Source organism: Engystomops pustulosus, chromosome 6 (genome assembly GCF_040894005.1).
Source record: "Engystomops pustulosus chromosome 6, aEngPut4.maternal, whole genome shotgun sequence".
NCBI lineage: Eukaryota > Metazoa > Chordata > Amphibia > Anura > Leptodactylidae > Engystomops > Engystomops pustulosus.
Genome location: NC_092416.1, coordinates 153644142 through 153666626, shown reverse-complemented (window position 1 = coordinate 153666626; position 22485 = coordinate 153644142). Strand labels below are relative to the sequence as shown.

The following is a 22485-nucleotide window of genomic DNA, read 5'->3' as shown; positions in this document are numbered from 1 at the left end:
TTTTTTTTTTTTTTGGATTCATTTTATAGAATGCATGTAATTTCCCTTCTCCTTTCCCACACTTCTCGTTCAAAGTGAAAACAGAAGACTGTACACCTGTGGATAATGTGCAACCTGAAGCCCTTGAAGTGAATGGATCGCTGCCTTTAGAGGATGCAGTCGAGCCTGCTGCTACTGAGGGTTCAACTGTTCACTCGGACATCAAAACTGATGAGAATGAACTACCTGGACCAAATGAAATTCAGATGATCACTACACTATCGGGTGAATATCTCATGTATTCTTAGTTCCACTTAAAATTATATGGGTTCGATGTAAAGCTTTGAATACAGGTCTTTGTTTGCTTCTGCTAACCTGACTTGCGCTATAAATTGTCCATGTTATGTGGTTGTTTCTGTGCTTTGCCAGGTGTGGTTAGAGTACTTTGTGAACTTCGAGTGGTATGTTAGCTTGTTTTAGTGACTTGGTACACCATGGCAGCATGTTATCCGTCACTCTCTAAATACAAGTCTGCATGATCAGGTTAGAAGAGGTCTACTGTCTGTTATCTGCCACCATCTGTAGTGTGAGCTCTTTGCGTTATAAATCTGGCCATACAAAGCCATGTTAGTATGGTTTGGTTAGTATAGTGCTTGGTTATGACACAATAAAGAACAGTTGGACAACTATTGCCTGCTGTGATTGTTCATATATGGTTTAAAATGCTTAAACCAGTATAAATTATGTTCCATAAATCCTTTTTTTTTCATGTACTTATAAATATTACATTGTCCCTGCCTTCCAGAATGGTTAATATGTGCATTTTCTCCTGTATGAGTTAATTTACACTTTTCTTACAATCCGGTCTCCATACATTGGTATACTAATATTATACACCTCCTCCGAGTCGCTTCATGTAATCCAATGCCTTTACTTGCTGCTCATATTGTATATCACTGTTTAGTGGGAGCTACTTGTATTTCTTGGGTTTCTCTTTTACTTTCTAAGCATGAGCAAACTTTTTACCACTAACCACCTAATTGTGAGGGAGTGGAATATGTTTTCAGTTCAGTAAAACCCATGTGGTTTACGTGTTAAAAATCAAATTATTAAGCTATTGCTTGCTACTATGGGCTTTATTGGACAATATCTGTAGATGAATATCAAAGTTGCACTTGAAACCGTTCAAACAAGTCTTGTAAGTCACTACAAATAAGTAACTGGAGTTGTTGCAGCATCAGTGCTAATGCCTTTGTCTGGGTTTTTCCCCTAGCTCCTATGAAGCGGAATCCACGATCTGACAATTCTGCTAAATACAGCAGAGAACCTTGTAAGATGCTTTGCTTAATTGCTTTGCACATTTATATACTCTGCCCTTTAGTTATCTAGCATCCTAAAGTTAAGACGTAAGCACCCCTCTATCAATACTGCTGTAAGCTTTGTTGCATACAATTATCGGTGCACCTTCTATTTGCTTCCAAAGCTGGCTGCATTTGAAGAAAAATATCAAACTACTTGTAGTTATTATCTAGGGAAATATTAATGTTTGTACTTGTGTTCCCTGCAATCAACCTGTCAGCAGATTTTACCCCCTTGAACTAATGGCCCCCTCAGGGGATAAAATATGATTTCAAGAATTCCCTCTTCTATGTGAAATGTCGCCCAATCTTCAGTTTTGTAGCACCTAAAAAAATTTTTTTTATATTTTATTAAAAAATAGATTGGAATCAGACTGTGGTGGTTCTGTAAGCTACAGAACCAGACATGAAGATAGTATGGGGGGGGGGGGGGGGGGGTTCGGATCGTTTTCTGCAACTTCCATTTGAAAAGATTAGATCCCTGGTGGTTTTCCCAGAAAGCAAGTTAGGCACTATCCTGTGAATAGAGCCTAACTTGCGAATAAGTGCGGGTCTCCGTGATGGGGGGTGTCCGATGTACCCCCGTCACACCTTTTGTAGTACCACCAACATGGCCAGATCAACTGGTCTTGCATGCATGGGCTGCCTCTTTAATCTATGGAGCTGACTGAGGTTTCCGAGCTCAATCTCCATCAGCTCCATAGAGATGAACGGGGCAGCCCGGCCATCTCTGTGGTGCTAGAGGGGTACATTGGAATCCTCTTCTAGTGATGCTTAGGGGTCTTGGTGATCAGACCCCCACCGATCAGCAAGTTGGGCCCTATTCTGTGTATATGGCCTAACTTGCTTCGTGGAGAAACCCCTTTTAAGCCTGCTTCCAGGTGCTTTAGAACTGAATGCTAGGGGCGTCTGAAGTGACCCTCGCCCTGAGGCTACTAAATTTTGACTCCTTGCAGGTAAAATATGACTCATCACTACTAATATGGTGGAGATTTATATTTCATGTTAAATGGGTGAGATTTCACATAAAATGAGGAATTCTCAAAAGGACATTTCATACCCTTCCTGAGGAGGCTCGTAGTTTAATGGGGTAAAATCTGGTGATGGAATCACTTTTAAGTCTTTTGAATCCTCCACAACTAGTTTAGGTTGGACACAATGCAACAGGATTGTGAAAATTAAATTTTTGGTTAAACCTTTCCTTTTTCTTAGGCGGAATACACCATTTTAATACATACCTGTGCTCACATTGCTTTATGATGTGCAGAGTTCCCCGGTTGTCTAGCGGATGACAGACTGCTTTTATTATTATTTATTTTAATAAGGGAGTATGATGTCCTCTGTGTTGCACACATACCAAGTTTTTTTTTTTACAAGTCCTATATAGGGGGTGTCAGCTTGTTGGGGAGGGACATTGTGTCTGCAGCAGAATCAAGTTGTTTAGCTAATGGTTCCATTGCAAAAAAGTGTACAACGTGGTACAATATGGGTGTCTGTTAAAAAGAGGGGTGCTGAGGGGCATGGATCTAGACTTTGTCAATTTACTAGCTCTTCCAGGATATTTTAAATACTATGGTGTGAAAGCGGGTTCAGCTTGTGGTTTAGAAATGTCTGTCTAGTTCACATGCAGGCACAATTTCAGTGGAGTACATTGTAATGTTTTCTCAGCAGCAACATTTTAAAAATTACCTTTTAATAATCATGGAAAACTCTCAGGGGGCCTGGGTAAGGAGAAGAGAAAAAAGTGGTGGTCTGGTTTCAGGCCTGTGCCCAACTGGAAGCTGTGGGGTGGGTGGGGGAGTCACAGGACTTGCCATATCCAAAGATGTTCTCAGACATGGGACATTCCCTGATGCAAAACCAATTAGGATTGGAATAGCCCATGCATTTGGTCAATTGGGAAAATTTCAATTTAATTCTACTTTTGCAAAGGCAAGTTAAAGGTGGCTGCAACCTCCCAAGTGCAGATGCTCTTTCTGCAGTTAAAGGGGCTGGCCACTTTTCAAGAAATCTGTTCCATTAAACATGTCTCTTCATGTATACCATATGTACCTGTGCCTTTGCCTTTTGAGAGCTTCAGCCTTTCCCTGTTCTCGCCATGCTGCCTTCTGCAAATAAACAACTTCCTGTTTCTTACTCCTTCAGTCTGTCCTTATGGCTGCTTCGGCTCTGTCACTCACGGTCCATCTCACTGACAGACTGGGAGGGGGGAGAGCAGAATGATCATAATCTCCTGCTGCAGCTCCTCCTATTCATCAGTGTTCAGACATGTAAACAAAGGCGACAAGATGTCTTTGAAAAGACAAACATATAATTGTTTTATACTAACAAGCTTTCCCATTCCACTAAGGATATATTCACACATTGTTATGTTGATTTCAAAAATAGTTTAGCTTTTTTGTTTATATTAATATTGTAGCCCTTCCTACGATCCAGCCTAATTTTATAAGGCTCCCTGGTGCTGTATTTTTGTGCTGAAACTGCAAAACTGGGCAAGATGCTTCTAAAAAAAAAAAAAAAAAAACACATTTTTAATTTTTTTTTTTTTTCTGCTCAAATATAAATGTGTGAATATACCCTAAACAAAGGCACAAAGCTTCTAGAATTCCCTTGCACTTGGGCCGGGTTCAGACTGTGGCCACAGTAATTGGTTCATAAAATTGCTAAAAAAATATATTTTTGTATTTCAAAGATGTGTATAATGTAATATACATATGAATATAAAAATTCTGATTCATCCTATCCATTATGGGTCTTGTGTTTTTACAGGACCCTAAGGCTATCTATACAGAGTCAGTATTTTGATTAGGATTTTGCATCTGTATTTGTAATCCAAAAGGGAAAAAATGAGTATAATATTTACAGATCTTTCCATTATACCTTTTACATGTTGGTTCTCCCTCCTAGTTTTTGCCTACAAATACTGCTGCAAAGTCCTGATCAAATAGTGTACATATACCTCAAGTCTACCTTCACATGTTGCTGAATGGTTTTCTGATGCATTTAATGCCACAATTTTGGTTTATCTCGGCACAGTGATGCAAAGCAATAAGTGATGGGATTGATCACATCCACATCAATTGCACTCTGGATTATTTGCATAGATAAATCTTGCCCATAATGTTCAGTGTGTGAAGGTGCCCCAAATAGATAGGATGGATTACAAATTTTGAATTGGTTTTCCATGGTCAGCAACTCAAAAGTTGCACATCGGGAACCTAAAACACAAGAATGCAAAATCACTTAAACCTGTCAGCAGAAAAGTGCTAGTAAGTTAGGAATTGTCAGTCCTCAGACACATGAGATTTATGTATACACATGAATTCTCAGTTTGAAGCCGGTCTTCTTCGCCTTTCTTCCTTCCTTACTTGCAAATGGCTTAAGGATAAAGCTTCCCTTTAGTTGCCTGTTCTGTTTATTTTTTTATTTTCCTTTTTATGAGTTGCATTCCTGCAATTTTACTTTTCTTTTTTACTTTTTGGTTCTCGTTTTTGTTATGTCCTTGCAGTAACAAATTCTTTGAAGAAAGCAGATGATCCAGCTGCCAAAGCTGTGACCTTGGATCTGGACGCCAACAGGTTCAAATGCAAAGTTTTGGATTGCTCCAAATCCTTTCGCAAAGCCAAATTGCTGCATTATCATATGAAGTATTTCCATGGAGTTGAAAAGGCAGAGCAGGATCAGATGCCTATGACCAGGCATATGCAGACAAGAGGCTCTTTAGCTCATGAAAAGAACAGCCAGCAAACATCAAAAAGGAGGCGCACCACATCTGGTTCCCTGCGTAAGACTGTTCGCCTTTATGTCCTGTGACTCTGTTTAGGTGTAGACTGTAGTTTTCTTCTAGTAATGTCCTATGGTTACTGGACCATGGTTGAGACACAGGTGAATTCCTGTCTTAGACGTGGTTTACCCTTGTAGAGCTGTTTGCTATAACATTCCTCTTGCCTTTCTTGTTTTATTTGCAGTAAACAAGTTAGGCTATTAGGCTACATTCACATTCCGTTTTTGGATACGTTCAGGGTCCAGAAGTAAATACCTGGAAGAAGGAGAGCAGCAGCCTGCTCCCTCCGGCAGAAAGCAGGATGAGTTTAGTGGACACATTAGAGGCTACAGGGGACAGATGCAACTGTATGGCATCCATCCCCGGCCTCTACTAAGCATGCAGTATAAGGACATATAAGTATACAGTGGGATATGCTGCTGCCTTTCTTTGTAAGGGTATTCTGGGAATCCACCCAACACTTGCTTTCCATGGAGGGCAAAACATAATGTGAATGTAGCCTTTCTAAAGAGTGTAATAAAATGGTCAAGGACGGTGGAATATCTTTTTGAAATGCACATCCTATAGGATCACATAGGAAAAATTATTTTCCCTTATTTTTAAAAATCTACCATAATTACTAAAATTGCAGGGGGCAACTTAATTTTTTTTTTTTTTCTTTTTACGTTTTTCCTCATGGAAAAATGGCATTGATTTGACCTGGGTCAGTAGTACAATAAATGTTTATTAGATCCAAAAATCTAAAAATAGACGTATTCAGTATTTTTCTAAAAGTATTAAACATTTGAAGATGGGGAAATTTGTTGCCTACAAAGTTTTCAGAGGTTAGGAAACTTAAGTAAATCATCACTCCGATGTGTGAGATGCGGGGACTCTCATTAAAACATCCCCCGAAGTGTGTGTGTCTTTTTCCCTTCTTCAATAAAACAAAAATGGGAGTTCCCACATAAGATTCTTGAGTCGTTCCACCCCCAGGGGTTGGGGGTAGCAGGCAGAGTTTGGAATAATTGCATAGATTATGACACGTGTGTATTATTATTATTTTTTTTTTTTCTTGATCCAATGTGTATTTCATGAGAGATTCCACAGTCTTGACCTTTTTGTTACCCCTCAGTCATTTTTCTGCAATTTAAACTGTAAAATATCTACAAACTCGGACAACAGTGTCCAGATTATTATTAATTTTCTTTTTTCATTCCTATATTATGGGAGTTGAAATAAGAAGCGCTGTTCTCTATGTAATTGTCAGACATGGGTTACTGCAGATGAGCTCCCCATTCAGTGTATTTACCTAGAAGAACATCTCCAGTGTTTGTAATGTTCAGCCGACTCCTTTCTCTGTCTGTGTTAGGCTACATTCACCGTATGGGGGGCGTATATACGGCCGATATACGTCCCCCATACACGACAATGGGCGCCTGGCGCCCAACGACATGTCCTATCCTTCTCCGTAGTACGGCGCCGTGTGCCATATGTTCCTGTGGAGAGGGGCAGGGGTGAGCAGCACCTCCTCTCCCCGTGCGCTGCCGTTGCCCGCCGTGCCACGGTACAGCGGGCAACGGCAGTGTGAATGTAGCCTTATGCTTCCAGAAACAGTTGGTTCCCCATCATGTGGATAGGTCATCCGTATGGTTGGAAACTCTGCTATACTGGGAGCATCTTTACTTAGACAAGGAGTACTGCGTGTATGAATGCCACCTGGCTGTTAGGTGGTAACGGGGGTCTGCTATTAGGTGGTAACGGGGGTCTGCTATTAGGTGGTGTGCAGGCAGCAGTCGCCACCACATTCCCTGCAGGTAAAATGTTACTGAACTATACAATCGCACCCCACACTGGATTTTTAGGATCTGTTGAGTCTTTGTATATGTATAGCCAACGGCTATTCTTCCCCTCTGATCAATACACATGACTTTTCTCTTCAGTTTAGAGATAAATGCCTTTTATGTCACTGAGAATGAAGGATTGGGCATGTTAAAATTCTCTCTCAACCCTTTAATTCCCCAAAATATTCCTAGATGCCGCCTTGTATACTAGGCTGTGTTCAGGCTTGGTTTTGGCACAGTGCATGTTAACATAGTTGCCTTCTGTGCTGCTGTTTGTTTATCAGCTTTTCTATGGGGGTTTGGGACCTGGACTCCCACTTAACTCTTATTGAGGACATATCCTTAACATGGGTGAACAAAAGAAGAGCTTTCATATGTAGGTTCCCTTTTATAGCTAAGCACACAGTTTGTAACAAGATAGTAATTCCATGTGATTCACTTGTGGCTTTGGATAGGCAAGAAAAAAGGCAAAAATTAACCCTTCATGTGTAAATCCAGGCTAAACACTTGGGTTTGGCTCAGGTTTGCACCACCTCAATCTCCAGGGCTGTCATATAAATAACCTGATATGATTGCAGTGGGGAATATACCGTGACCTAGTTCTTGCTGTGGTTTTCAGGCTGTACTTGTATTACTGGAGCCTTTAGGCAACTAAAAGTAATACAAGCCGTACTAGTTATAACTGGGGCTCTGTTGGTATTGTGTAACAGCTAAGGTAAAGTGAATGGGTCCAAGCTGCCGAACCACTTATAAGATGAGAACGGTGCAGCACTGATTTGGGAAGGAAGCGTCCATGGATGCAGGCTGGTTGTATACGACTGCAGATCATCCACCTGCTCTGTTATTGTCCCCCTTGGGCCTGGTGTTGCTGCAGTAAGTCCCAGGCCTCAGCAGCTCCTGCTCGGTGCAGGTATGGTCTAATACAGTGTTTTCCAAACTTGTCCTTGAAGAACTTCAGTAGGCAGTGTCCTGAGGATATAACATAACTATAGATTAAAACATCTGTTTCAAGGGGCCAGTCACAAACCTACTAATGTGAAAGGTGGTAGATTTATGATCTCTGGGGGTCCAAGCATTGTCTCCTTCTCTCCTGCATGACAAGAACGAGGGTCTCTTGTGGGACTGTGTGACCAGTAGTGTATTGATTCTGACGGTCGTGTACACTGCTTGACTATCTCCTAAAACTGAATGGTGCCCTGATGATGTACATATACTTGGGCTTCATTCCTGCAGGAACCTTTGGATGCCCATTTTTGTTGTTGGGGTTCACAGCCAATGTACTTTTATTCCTGTAAGCATTGACTGTAACCGAGCAGGTGGGTGCAGCTGGACTCTTGGCTATTATTTCAGTTCTTCCTTTTTCTTTGGTTACTAGTAGTTTATGGACGTGCCGCTGTGATATGCTGCAGATCGCTTTGACAAATCTGGGTTAATAGTTACTTGTTGGCCAGTGATTCTATGGAGTGTGCACATTTATGTATCATTGCATCATGTGACCATTGATTGAATATTGGCTGCAACCTAGTGCATGCTTCTGTGTGACGTGTGTATTGCCTTCTCATCCAGTCATTGTGATGTGAATGTTTTCATATGACCAGTTTAATGTTGCATGTTTTTCTATGGTATTGCATAGGTCAGTCAACCAATATTGAGCAATACATGGTATTTCTGCAATTAAACTGTGCTCTGTTCACCATCACCTTTTTTAGTTGGGTCAATGAGTCTGACAAATTTACGATTCCAGCGCTCTGCCTGATGGTCTCAACCTTGGTTTGAGTATATTGAAGCATGATAAACACGTGTGTTCTGTCCGTTTTCTTTAGTTCTGTTGACGAATCTGTCATTTTTATATGAAACGTTCTCTGACATGTCTGTGGTTTCTTTAGATCCCCCATTTCAGATTTCATTAAGGAGCTCACCTCATGATTCGGTTAGTGAGAAGAGACGGCATTCAAGTCCAGGCACAAACAGCTCGAACATCCAAAGACCTACCCTGAAAGAGAAGAGCAAGGAGAATCAAATACAGAAGTCTTGTCGCAAGCCAGAGAAGGTCACAGATAACGGTAAGGGTCGTTGTAATTGTTACTTTAATACAGCTTCAATACATCTCAAATAAACAAAAGATGATTAGGTGCTTAACCCCTTCAGGACGTAGCCTGTTTTGGCCTCAAGGACAAAGCCCCATTTTTTCAAATCAGCCTGCACAACTTTCAATGGTCTAAGAGGCCTAAATAATAGACCCATTTAACTACCCCATTATGGAAACTACACCCCTCAACTTGTGAAAAAGCACTTTTAAGAAGTCTAACCCTTTAGGTGTTTTATAGGGGTTAAAATAAAATGGAGGTGCGGTCTATAAATTTAAATATTGTTGGACAGTACATTCATTTTGGGCTGAAAACTAAACATTGGCAATAGATTAAATGACAAAAGGAGAGCAAGAAAGCAGGCAACTACGTTCTTCACACCACCCCTCTGCCCCCCCCCCCCCCCCCCATGCCTTTCGGGGACTGAACTTGAAGACCCTTTACAATGGTCTAAGTATGCTTCAGTGGTGCGCTCCCTCCATAAAGCAGCAATCCAGTGGTAAAAGAAAGGAGGAAAGCGGGTCACTCACCAAGTTGCAAACTTTAATGGTAGCCGATCGAGCAGGCAGAGAGGTGCCGTACATGCATCAAACGACAGACCGTTTTGCGCTACAAACACTTTCTCAGGTCTGTGACTGTCAGGTCTGTTACTGAAAGCAGGCCTCATGCACGCGAACACGTGTACAAATCAGGCAATCATTGTGGCCCGTTTCGATAACCAATTTCCATAGGAGTGGCCTCGCCGCACAGTAGACCTCTATGGGGGCAGTGAGTTCTGATAGGCCTTACCCCTGCCAGTCTTTTGTCCTGTTGTGATGACTACAGTCATGTGTATGTGACCATCAGGGATTAATGGGGTGGTGTGGAATTCGCAGGAGAGCTATTTAGCTAACTTTTAAAACTTTTAATTACAGTTAAAGTCAAGGAAAAGTTTAGAGACCTTTTGAGCCTTAAATCAAAGAAGAAAAAGAAAAGAACCAAGTCAGGTAATTAAGTAAATATAGTAAAATTTTGTATCGGCTATAACTGTGTGTGTGTGTGTGTGTGTGTGTGTATAATTTACTGTACGCAGCCCTATCAAAGGACACCTGTCACAGGTTTATTTCCTACCATTCCAATAGCCTCATGCAGCTCTGCCGTGAACAACTTTAAGAATTCTTATTGGTTCTTTCATTTACATTGCCTAATCTTCCTCTGAAATTATCCAAATGAGTACTTCTTCATCCATAATTCTGTGTTTCGGGCTGCGTGGATACACCCACTACTCCCTCTGTTTTATGCACCTCTCAAGCGAGTTCCCTGTGAGTTGGTCACAGGGGAGTCACAAGTTTCGGTGCATGTGCAGTACAGGCATAAGACTCCATAACACAGCCAAGTCAGGAGTGTGCCAAACTTGTAGCTGATGACTCCTGAAGAGGCAAATGTCTGTGACAGAGGAGGGAGTCAAGTCGGTATAGTGGTTCAGACCCATAGGTCCTTGTTTGCCTATAACATTGGTAATGTTCATTTTATCTCAATGCCCAATTTACACAATGTTATAAACAGTTTTGAGAAATGTTTATCTTGATGGATAAATGTAATTCAAATGGTGGGCCGATTTCATGTGACAGGTTTCCTTTCTATCTTTGGCATCTTCTATGCCTACTGATCTTGTAATTCCCATTTATGGAGGAGCAGTGGTATAAAGTTATATTCTTGTTTAAAAAAAAAAAAAAAATTTCATTTACTGTACCTCCTTTCAATGTAAAACTTACATGGATGGCAAAAAGTATATTAGAGGAGGGTTTGGAACAAACCAACTAGCTATGTTGTTGGACATCATTTTTAACGTAGTCACGACATGCAAAATTAAAGTGTCATGGGACTGATTTTATTTTCTCAACTGTAGAGCTATCTGGTGGTGAAGAAAATGTTGATGTTTCAAAAGAGCTGTCGCCCAAAAAAACCAACCCCATAAAGCTTAGTACAGATGGTAAAGTTACATGTTCTAATAAAACATCTGATCAAATGAAGCGCAGAGATACAGCCCGGTTAAGTGGTGAGTAACTGTTTTTGTTTAACAAAGGGATGTAAATGGTCTCTATGGAGGAGGTGTCAGGGGTGCTTAGTATTTTAAGGAGAATCTGTCTGCAGCTTTGTATGGTTAAGTGATAAGTTTTTAGCCATGGAGTGCGCTGTGTAATCATTCCTTTGTGTGTAAGTTGCAGCAGGACTGTGCAATATGCATTTTATATTCCAGGTTTATAGCTGGACTCTTCATTTAACATAGCACATCCCTAATACCTGAGTGACTGCTGTAGTATTCAAACAGAAGCTGCTACTGCAGAGTGGAGGTGATGTGCAGCAATACATTGAAAAGATATTGTGCATCAGAATGCTACATTCCTGGAATATAAATACATTTTTCAGTCCTGTTGCAGCAATCACAATCTAAATTGAGTCAGTCGGCAAAATTGACCACACAAAACTATAAAGGGAATCTTGTCAATGATGAACTAAATGTAGTTGGTCAAGCTATCCCGCCTCTGAACTGCAGCTGACACTCCTTACCCGGGCTCCCCCTCAGGATTGAGAGAGATGTTGGGAAGCTTGACTGTGTACTGCAGGGGGGGGGGCGGGGTAGATTTCCCAGGGTTACTTCCAAGTACTGTAGATGGTTTACATTTTTTTCTTTTTTAATCTTAACAGATGAGGAAACGCTAAGTGATTCATGCACGGAAAGTTTGCTTTGGAGCGACGATGACGAATACAATGAAGAAATTGACGTCACAAATGCAGATGAAGATATGGAGGACGATGAAGCAGAGTGTGAAATTGTTCGCTGCATGTGTGAGGTGCAGGAGGAAAATGACTTCATGATTCAGGTAGAATATAGACGCCTGGTTTGGATGAGTTTCTTTCATTGTCTTATGAAGCATCTCCTCGTAGCATTGTGTGCCTAGGGGTATTAGAAAAAGTTAGATAAAACATGGATGGTAACACTTCATCTTATATGGGAAGTCTTGTTCATTCATATAGTCATACAGAACTAGGCTTGGTATTGCACAATGTGTCAGAATTAAAAAAAAAAAAAAAAAAAAAGGTGGACTAAATTTTATAGTTATGAACAGTGTTGACTAACATTGATACATTAATACCCCTCCTATTTTTTGGCAGTGTGAAGAGTGTTTGTGCTGGCAACATGGGGTTTGCATGGGCTTATTAGAAGACACTGTCCCTGAAAAATACACATGTTATGTGTGCCAGGATCCACCAGGTATGAGCTTTTTATTTTTTTTCTGAAAGTTCTTAACTAGAAGCTTAACTTCCATTAGTTAAAGGGGTTATTCCTACATCCTTTTAGGGCAGCGCGTCAGTCTGAAGTACTGGTACGATAAAGAGTGGTTGAACGAAGGTCACATGCACGGCTTGTCGTTTCTGGAGGAAAACTACTCTCATCAAAATGCAAAGAAGATAGTAGCCACACACCAGCTCTTGGGAGATGTGCAGCGTGTGATTGAGGTTCTTCATGGACTGCAGCTGAAGATGAGTATATTGCAGTAAGTACCTAAAGTAAATGGTTTTAGGAGTGAAGCAAACCGCTAAATCCAGGAACATGTAAAGTGGCCGGTTAAAATGCATTAACTTCTTGTTTATCATGGAGACGCCTGAAGAAGTGGATGATCATGGTAAAACCCACTTATCAGTGGTATTATGAACTCCTGAGCATCACGTCACCACCAAATTAATCATAATGTGCATGGATAATTTTTTTACATTTTTTTTTTTTTAAGAAATATATATTAGTTTTTTCCCAAGAAAATCATGCCTGATAAAGGGACTTTGGCAGTCTTGAAAGCTTGCTGTAACACATGTTATTTCAGTTAGCCATTAAAGATTAGAACAGTATTGAGAAGTATATTTTATTCTGCCCTTTTTTTTAAAAGCTTCATTTTGGATACACACACTAATTAATCTCTGTTTTAAACAGAAGCAAGGAACATCCGGATCTGCGGTTTTGGGGCCATCCATGGAAGCAACATACATTAAATGACAGATGTTACATCAGACGAACTGTGGAGGAGAATTCTTGTAAAGAGGATTCCACAAACTACAGGACTTTCAATGGTGCAGTGGACAAACCTTCCCCAATTCCTTCTGTGGAGGAATCTTATATCACCAGTGAACACTGTTACCAAAAACCTCGGACCTATTACCCTGCAGTAGAGCAGAGACTGGTTGTAGAAACTCGCAGTTCATCATTAGATGGTGGAGTGGACAGAATACGGCAAAACAGGGAAGACTCCATTGCTGAAAGATTAGGCTGGGAACTGGACAGAGACTTGCTAAAGGTAGAAAGCGAATCAAAGCATAATTATTGTAAGGTAAGTTTGAGGAATATTAACTTGAATTGGAGAATTTTTGCAAACTTGGGACTGAAACTCTGTGGTGATCATTCTGGTCATCCCTTCTCTTGGTTGGGGCCCATGCAAGTACGTATAAGCATCACTGTCTGCAAACAAGGGGGGGGAGATTACCTGACCCCAAAAACTGGACCTGCGCTATAATTTGAGGCTTGGATGCACAGGCTGTGGATACTTCAGTGTGCATACATCAGTGTGCATTAGCCCATAAAAGTAAATGGGGATGCGTGCTAGCTGCTGAAACATAAAACACGTCTCGTTATACATTAGTGTGTATAATTACTTGGTCACTTCAGTTTGCTTGACTGCTTACAGGAGCCGCCGTCGCCCTCTCTGCCTGTCCACAGACCTCTGTGCTTACTACAAAAGTTCTATTAGAATGTTACTGTTGGGTTTGTACCATGACATGCTGCAGGCTCGCATGGGGGAGCAAATGTAGGTTGTTTCACCTCTTGTAAACCATTCGGTGGCAAGTCTGTACTTAAAGTATAAAAAGCAGTTGACATTGGAGGACCGTGCCATAATGACACTGCAAACTGTTACTGTAAGGTTTATAAAGGTGGTGATGTTTTGTGTGTTTTTTTTTTTTTTTTTTTTTTTCTTTCTATAACTGCAATAGCTGAAAATAACATTGTTCCAACATACATTCATTACCTTATTGTATCCATTTGCATTCTGGTTATGAAACAGAATCCTAAATGTGCATCAGGAGATAACAGGACAGTATCCGGGGTCTGCAGAGGGTAAGGGGACGGGGTTATACAATGTACTTGTTCCCGACCCTCTGCTCAGTAATAACAAGTAGCTGAGGTGCATATCTGCCTTTCTCCTGTCTACAGTCTACCATCATGTTCCCACACACCGTCCATCTAATTCCTACAGCTGCTCAAGTATCATCCACAAGCCACCACCCTCTTCTTTGTAGGGTTTGACAAGGCTACCTTTGGGTCAGTAAGGAGAACAGGGGAGAGTCGGCACAGCAGTATTATACTCATTTCCTTTCCAGTGTGTGCTGTGTCTTCTCCATCCTCCTGCATGTTTGCAGCTGCTCTCTTGTGGTTCTGTAATGCATGTTAGTATGTATGTGAGGTGAATTTCGGTGTGCTTAGGGTCGCATGTGTGTTTATACAGCAGTAATGCTGAGGAGAGGCTTCAGTCAGATATTCATGATATACTTTGTTCTGATTGCCTGGGCTGTTTTTGCTAGTGCATGTGAAAGCACTCGGCATTATGGGAAGGGAGGGAAGCTATTCTGTCCTCATTGTTTCTTGATGTCACAACCAGGGAGTGCCCAACCACTTCAGACTCTGGAGCGAATTTTACAAATATGGCTGATAAACTGGGCTTAATCTCTGGGTAGGAAGAAGGCAGCAAATTGATATTTGTATTAGTGGAATTGTGAAAGATTCTCTAGCAGTGGTAAGACTATTTTTAGCCGGGTAACTTCCGGGGTACGCTTCAAAAGTCGGATATACGCACAAAATTTCACATTTTGTTAAATTTCTAAAGGCTGGTATCAAAAGTGTTCATGTATGATATGGAGTGTCAAGGAGACAACTGTACTGTTGTCGTCTGCATAATTAGCTTGAGAAATATGGCCGACATAAGGCCTGTATTTCACACACAGAATAGGCGCATCTGACGCCTGTGTCACACTCATCCCCCCCCCCCCCCCTGTTATAATGAAACTTTACTTCAAGACCATATTAATTTATCTTTCGTCCAAATCAAACAGTTTCTGATACAGAACCATAGCAGAAGCTACATTGGGTTACTCTGTTATGACCTTGCAGGCTACAGGTCTTTCACTTCTGATGAACCACTTTATTATGGGGTTGGGTTGCTGATCATTAATGGGGTTTGCCCATAAATAAGAGTTCTTAATCCCCTGTTAATGTTTACACAATCTGTTTAACCACCTCAGTGTGAGAGGGGACTCTCTAAGCAGACACTTCATGAGTCCTCTGTGCTATGAGATGCTGTGTGCTTAGATTATCAGGTTACAGGGTTTATCTACACTTTCATTTATCTGACACAAAGAACAATCGAGACTGATAAGAGTCCTGAGATGTATATACGACAAAATGAAATGTTCAGCACTGCTACATACCACAGTCTGCACTGCTATATACCTCCCTATTCTCAACATAATTTGGTTTTTGTGATTGTCCTTTTCCTTTACAGTTGCTGTTGCTCTTAATGCATATAGAAATAGAATGGTGGAAAAGAATCACTGGATGATGGAGACACATGTACATATATACCGCTGATGTCTTCCTGTACAATCCCTCTGATATGGGGGGTGACCCTATCCCATGTTTGTTTGTTTTCTAGAATAACATTATTTCCATCACTTGTCCCTATGTAGCGAATGTGAATGTATTTATCCCTGGCACTTTAATAGTTGTTGTCAAGGCCTGTCAGTATTATGTGTCTATATGCTGAAGATGGATTTTGCTTGGAGCTGTGTACAGTAAGGAGGTGCTTATCTTTCTGAGACCTAGTGGAAGAATGGATTCAAGATGCAGCTGATGACCTGCTACAGACAGGAGGAGATGGGCCCTGTATGGTGCACATGGCACAGCACGGTGCATTTGACCTTTTGATAGAAAATCATCTTCTGCAACATGAATCCAAATTTTCTGTAAAAGTTGTATTGTGACATACAAAAGTATATTATTCTACAATGCAATACATCAAAGGTACAACTATCTTTGTTTCTAAGTTTTTAATTGTGAATGTGACCTGTTCAGTTTCCATCCTGTTCTTCATTGTTCACTATTGTTTTTTAGGTAAGAGAGTGTTTATCGAAGAGGAATCCACCTCAGGAATCGACCCAAACCCAGCCCGTAGACAATGGGGACGCTACCGTCAGCTCACAACTACAGTGGCAACTTAACCTTCTAACACATCTGGAGTCCCTGCAGGATGAAGTTACTCATAGAATGGATTTTATAGAGAAAGAACTTGATGGTGAGCTAATTTATATTCTATATTCAGCAGTCTGTACATGGGCATAAAGAACTGTTACGTGAAGAGTTCACTGACCGGCCATATTCATGTATTTTTTAGCCTTAGTCCTACTGCTATTGTTCCCACTATCCATCCCGCTCCACCATTTTGGTTTTCCTTTCTTCATGTTTTTATTACTAAAGTAAAATCAAATTTTGCTTTGCAGTTCTGGAAAGTTTTTTGGACTACACCGGTGAACTTGAGCCACCAGAACCACTTGCAAGGCTTCCACAGCTAAAGCATCGGATCAAACAGCTTCTAATGGACCTTGGCAAAGTAGAGCAAATAGCTCTCTGCTCAACATGAAGAGACTGCAGCTGGTGATGGAAGCGGCTCTAGGACACAAAGAGAGGTCTCCAGCACTGCAGAGCCTTGAGAAGTAGCATGCAGGCTGCATGTAACGTGGACAGACTGCTGGGACGATGGAGGAGACGGCTTGTACAAGCTGCTCATACTGTTTGATAACAGGATAGAATATAACTGAATGTAGTAGCGAGGCTTGTATTCTTTTCATTATGTTCAGATTTCTCTTGGTTGTCTGGAATTGTTAGTTGCTTAATTGTTTGCTTTCACCTGAATCTTTTTGCCCACTGTATTTTGTGTATTAACTTCTCTCCCCCCCCCCCCCCTTTTTTTTTTTTTATTTAAATGGCTACAAGCCAAGTACAGCAAAATTAACTTCATGCTCTACCTAGGAAGAAGAGGAAATTAACACATGAACTTAAGTAAAATATTTTTTTTCACACCTTGCCTCTAAAAGAACAGTGTAGTGGACTTTTTTTTATTATTTTTTTTGTATTAAAGGGATACTGTCATCTTATAAAGCTTTGGCATATTCCAGCCTCCTGTGCCCCCTGCCTGTATGGTAATACTCCATCCTCTGTTTGCACCTCCAGCCAACTTGTAAAGAGGTTGTCTGGTGGTTAAATAAGGCTACTTTCTTTCAAAAACAGCGCCCTACCTCACCATGGTTTGTGTTGGTATTGCAGCTCAGCTTTATAGAGATTAATGAATCTTAACTGCACAACCCCAAGGTTAGGAAAGAGGCTATCTTTAAGTTACTGACTGGTCAGTTGTCTATTTTTGTCATTATTTAAAGCCCCACCCCACCCCAATAACATGGCATTTCTGGAGCACCTTCTCTTAGAACATCAAATAGAGCAATTCCTCTGAAAAATTCTTTGACAGATCTTTTAAAGATGCAGTGATGTCATCTCTCTATTCTATAAATTAGTGTATTGTTCCCAATTAGATTCTAGCAACATGCCATTTCTTTATAAGCTGTGGTACCCCTTTAAATCCCTATAATTTATACAGCTTGCACCTTCTGGCCAAATCCTAGAGCAGTATATAGGAAAATGTTGTCCTGGCTTATTTCTCATGTATGGCAACAGAGAAATGTTCTTTTCAGTTGTATTTTGTTGCTGCAATGTTTAGTAGGTATATTATGTTGAAAATCTTCTGCTTGTTGTACTTGCGGTAGTGGTACATGAGCACGATTATTCTTACTAGGGCATGACTTACGGCAAACATAGTAAATGGTCTACATTATGCTTTTTGTAATAATTAAAGTCTAATAAGTTATGGTAAAGCTGGACCTTCACAGCGAGGGGGTAACAAGACAATATATTTGAATGAATGAATGTTTATATATAACATGACGTTCCATATAGGCTCTATAGTATGTATCAAATGAAGAAATTATTATGGGGGGGTCTATAGACAATGACCGGGATGTGCTCTGCTTGTTTGGATAGCACTTGAAAAGATGAATTGGGGTATGTTCATAGTTGGCATCTTGGTTGCTGTAGTCAATGCAATGCAGATATAGCAAATCTGTCACTTCCCCCATTTAGCAGAATATACGAAAATGATGTCATTCATAAAAGCAGGTAGAATTGAAGGAACTTATCACACATAAGGCTTGTGCCGCACCACCGATACCAATCTGTGCAAATGTTCCCTTCAGCCAAACTGCTTTATGGAGCAGTGACATGGCTGCATTTTAGGCTTATCCCATCTATAATTTTTTTTTTCTTGCTAAAACGGGAGTCTATCGGGTGATTCCTCCTTGAAAGGATCTAAAATATGCAGATAAAACGGGGAATAATGATTCAGCCGTATGACGGCTCCCTTAGTTGTGTACTCCTGTATGTATGAAATCCAAGATGACAATTTAGCATGTTTTTCTGTAGATTGCAGCCCCCCCCCCCCCCCCCTTTCTGTAAATATGTACGTATATTTATTTACCCTGATATCACAGCTTGATGGAAGACGGCTGTGCACGGGTCAAATCTGTTTTTGTCCTCCAATTTGTATTGATTTTTCTAAAAACTGTTTGATTTGATTGTTGAGGCTGTGTGTCAGGAAGATTGAAAGTAAGAGGAATGACGATTGCCTTTTTTTTTTTTTTGTACCATTTAAGGACCAGCACCTTGTGCATCATAATGATGTATAATGCAAGAGGTCCTTTCTTCCCCCCTGTAATCATAGGTCATTTCTCTTTACCAGGGAAGCAGGGACTCCTTGTATCAAATATCACTATAATGTAAGGAGTCCTGCTCTCTGCAATGTGGTTGGACCTTGATTCCACAGTCATGTAAATTGGACCTTAGGCTGCATTTTACCTTTTCTGGCCGTTATTGTTGCCTTTGGTCGAAGATTATTATTAGGAATAGCCATAAATCCACCGCACTAACCGATTACTTAAAATGAGGCGGATTTACTTTCCTAAAACCTTTAATATGCCCCACTATTATGTGCTGGCAATTCACAGTAATAGGTTGCAGCTTGGATGTACGGCACATGCTAAAATGTGAGAATCTGTCTTGGTAAGGCCTAGTATCTTATATGCATTTTTGTCTAGAAATTGGATGAGGGAAGGCTAATCCAAGATGCTAAGAAAAAGGAATAAAAGAATTTCCATCTATAGGAATGAATCCAATAAAATAGTTACAAAATTGACTTGGAGATTGAATGTATATGCAATGAACATCTTACTCCAGGCCATGACCACCATGAATGAACAGGTAAAGGTGCATTCCTTATCATCTCAATGCACAGCCATGTCTTCCTTCACAGCGAACATGGCGTCTGTGTCTGCACCTCCCCATTCTTGAGATACCTGCTTTCACAACTATAAGACATTTGTGGCAAAACCGTAAGATGGGAAAAAAACATCTCAAGAAACCACTTTGACATATGGTAGGAAGTTTGGAGTTAATGGATTGATTGAAGATCCCGGCACTGCACTGTATGGACATACATCAGCTCAGTCCCCCAAGATCTTTGATCTATGACTGTATTGCAGAAGATTGTAGACTTGTTTCTTCAGTTTTTACAAGAATCCTTTTAAAGCCACACATTAAAGCTCTAAGCAATGGACTCTTTAGATACAAAGTGTGTTACGTGGGATATTTTCTCTTCCATTGATCCTCTTTTTTGCAAATTGTCACTTGCAGAATAATGAGTTTGGGTTGGGTAAGATACCCTTCTATTTGTTTTGGTAACATACTGTAAATCTAACCAGACTAAAATATTTTCATTGAATGTATTTTGTTTTCCTCTTTTATGGGTGACGGCATTTATTTCTGAAGCAATGGTTTGTTACATAATTTAGTGGTACAAGGAAAAAGCCAGAAACAAGTGTATGTCTCTGGTCATTCTGTCCAGAACCCATTATAAAAAGCCTCTCTTACTTTTCTTGCAAAGATTGTAAGGGATCCTTCATAGGCTTGTGGGATTTATATGTCCGAACCTTTAAACGCTGAACTGAGCTGCCATGTGGTGTTCAGTTGTTACAGGTTTTTGCTAGTAAATACCACATGTGAATAGAGGAACAAACTCCCTCATTGGCTACGGTGTTAAATCTAGGAGGGAGCCTTGCTGGTGAGATGCCACACAAAACATCTGCATGACTTTTTGTAGACCTAGACTGCAGAGGACAAGTTGGACTGCATCAGGGAGCTTTCACACGTTGCTCTTTGGTTGCTTTTTCATTGCATTACAACAGCTGAGATGAGGTGATTTGCCTAATTACATTACTGTTGTTTCTGTTAACATCGCGTTTACAATGCATTTTGTTACCAATGTGTTAACACATGTGTAAACAGTAGTGTAATGGGCTAATCACCTCATCTCAGCTGTTGTAATGCGTTTCAAACGCAATGAAAATGCCAGACAAAACGTAACGTGTGAACGTGCCCTCCGGTTTCTTACAGTAAGCTTCTGTCTAAAAAGACCTTGTCCTGCTCATATCAGCGTAGATATATAAAGTGACCCTCCTTCCCCATACACAAAACAAGATATGGAGATGAATATATGGCAACATACCTGAAGCCCTCCATTCTATTCCCGGTGATGCTGTCCTTAGCCTTCCTGTCAGGTTTCTCCTAAAATAGCCACTGATGTCATTGGGATAAATCTCAGACAGATCCTCAAATTTGTGACTTGGAGTCTGCTTCCTGCAAGAAAACTGAAAACTTCAGGGCCGCCCCCCAGGAGCTTGTGGATGTGATATGCCTATGACTATTGGCCTGCTGTTTCAGATGTAAAATCCAGAGTACGTGGACATATTGGGTACAGAACCCTTTAATTAGTGAATTATTCTATACTGTTTGTATTAACAGACTTATCGGGCTCTGGCAGGGTCCTCTTCACACCTTATCTTTCCAAACTGCATAAAAGTTACATCTTTGCAAGGGAGTTTTTTTCTTTTTTGAAATTGTTCTACCTAAAATAAAAAAAACTAATATATTTAATTGCATTTATGATGTACTTACTATATGATGACCCTTATTATACATGACATTAATGGTTGGGATGTTTTATAATCAAAAAGTTTCAAAAACTGTAAGCCACTTGTCATCTGGCGTTATTTCCAGGGGAAATCCTGCATGAAATTTGCATCCGTACAAAGTTTATTTGCAGATTTTCACAAGCCAGTCTTCAATGTGTGGAAAATCACATTTTACAATGATGCAAGGATGCCTGGCCGTGTGCCGCCTCCATGGAATCCAATCAGCAGACGGTTTGGTTTACACAGAAAAATCATCTTCTTGTGCAGACAGCCTAAGCCCTCCTGTATACTACCATTTGCTGAGGCATGGGAGGGAGTCACCCCTTTGCATCTCCATAGGTGCCGGACAGCCGCTGCGCAACGTGTCTACCATCAGTTCTATCGTTTATGCTGCAGCCGTCTGGCTCAGTCGTGGTACAAAAATAAAAAAAATCAATGGTGGCCATCGACTAAGTGCAATTTCTGTGACTAGTTTACAAATGCCTATATATACGGTCATGTGCATGAGGCCTAAAGTGAAGTTTACACTTGTGTTTTCCTCCCAATATTAATAACAGATAGAAAAGGAAAGTCCATTAAAGTCTTGTGTTTAGTTTCCATTACGCTTTCCTTAACGTAAAAACTCAGATACGTGTGAACTGGGCATAACCTGTCTTGTACTATATACTTGCAGACAAACAATTTGAAATTAGGTAATGAGTTCAAACCAATTATTTAATGTTCTATATCGGTAGATAACATAATAACTATGAAACTACAAGCCTTTTAAAATCATAAATGTTTTATAAATTTGTTGCTTGAAGCTCCCAGATGGTTGCCAGGCTGTATTCTTAAACGCATTGGCCGCCTCCTTGGTGATGGTTCTAGTCTGGGGCGTCCTCATTCTCATTTTAGGTATGATTGAGGCCAAGTCCCCTTTCACACTGCTGTAGTGGGGACGTATGTTATTGGATATATACGGCTCATGATGCCCGACGGCCTGCTTTATCTTTCCCCATATGCAAGGCTGGGTGCCTTGCAAAGCAACGGAGAGGGAAGCATTAGTGATAGGAATTACGGCTCTTCTGGCTCCTTATTAAATATATGATAGGGAACCGTAGGCCAGTCTCACACCACTCCACTTTTAACCCTATTGTATCGGGTTAAAGGGGTGTGGTGAGCTAGATAGGAGAAGGGTTAAGTGAGCCATCAGCTCACTGATAAGAGCCGGCTCGTTTGCGTACAAAACATCACTATGGAGC

At 40.6% G+C, this 22485-nt stretch overlaps 1 protein-coding gene across 3 annotated transcripts in view; it reads left to right on the top strand.

Annotated features, from left to right (window-relative positions):
• The window catches only part of PHF20 (PHD finger protein 20), a 41363-nt gene extending 21368 nt beyond the window's left edge, over positions 1-19995 (top strand). The window contains exons 9-20 of one of the 3 annotated variants that reach the window (XM_072111866.1): positions 76-264; positions 1253-1309; positions 4846-5121; positions 8831-9007; positions 9946-10017; positions 10920-11069; positions 11720-11895; positions 12188-12287; positions 12375-12570; positions 13002-13395; positions 16227-16407; positions 16613-19995. In XM_072111866.1, coding sequence (XP_071967967.1) covers positions 76-264; positions 1253-1309; positions 4846-5121; positions 8831-9007; positions 9946-10017; positions 10920-11069; positions 11720-11895; positions 12188-12287; positions 12375-12570; positions 13002-13395; positions 16227-16407; positions 16613-16752 — 2108 coding nt within the window. In that variant the 3' untranslated portion in view covers positions 16753-19995. The remainder of the gene's footprint in view (positions 1-75; positions 265-1252; positions 1310-4845; positions 5122-8830; positions 9008-9945; positions 10018-10919; positions 11070-11719; positions 11896-12187; positions 12288-12374; positions 12571-13001; positions 13396-16226; positions 16408-16612) is intronic. The other 2 variants (XM_072111867.1, XM_072111868.1) reach the window with 2 other exon arrangements.
• Positions 19996-22485: the final 2490 nt, after the last annotated feature.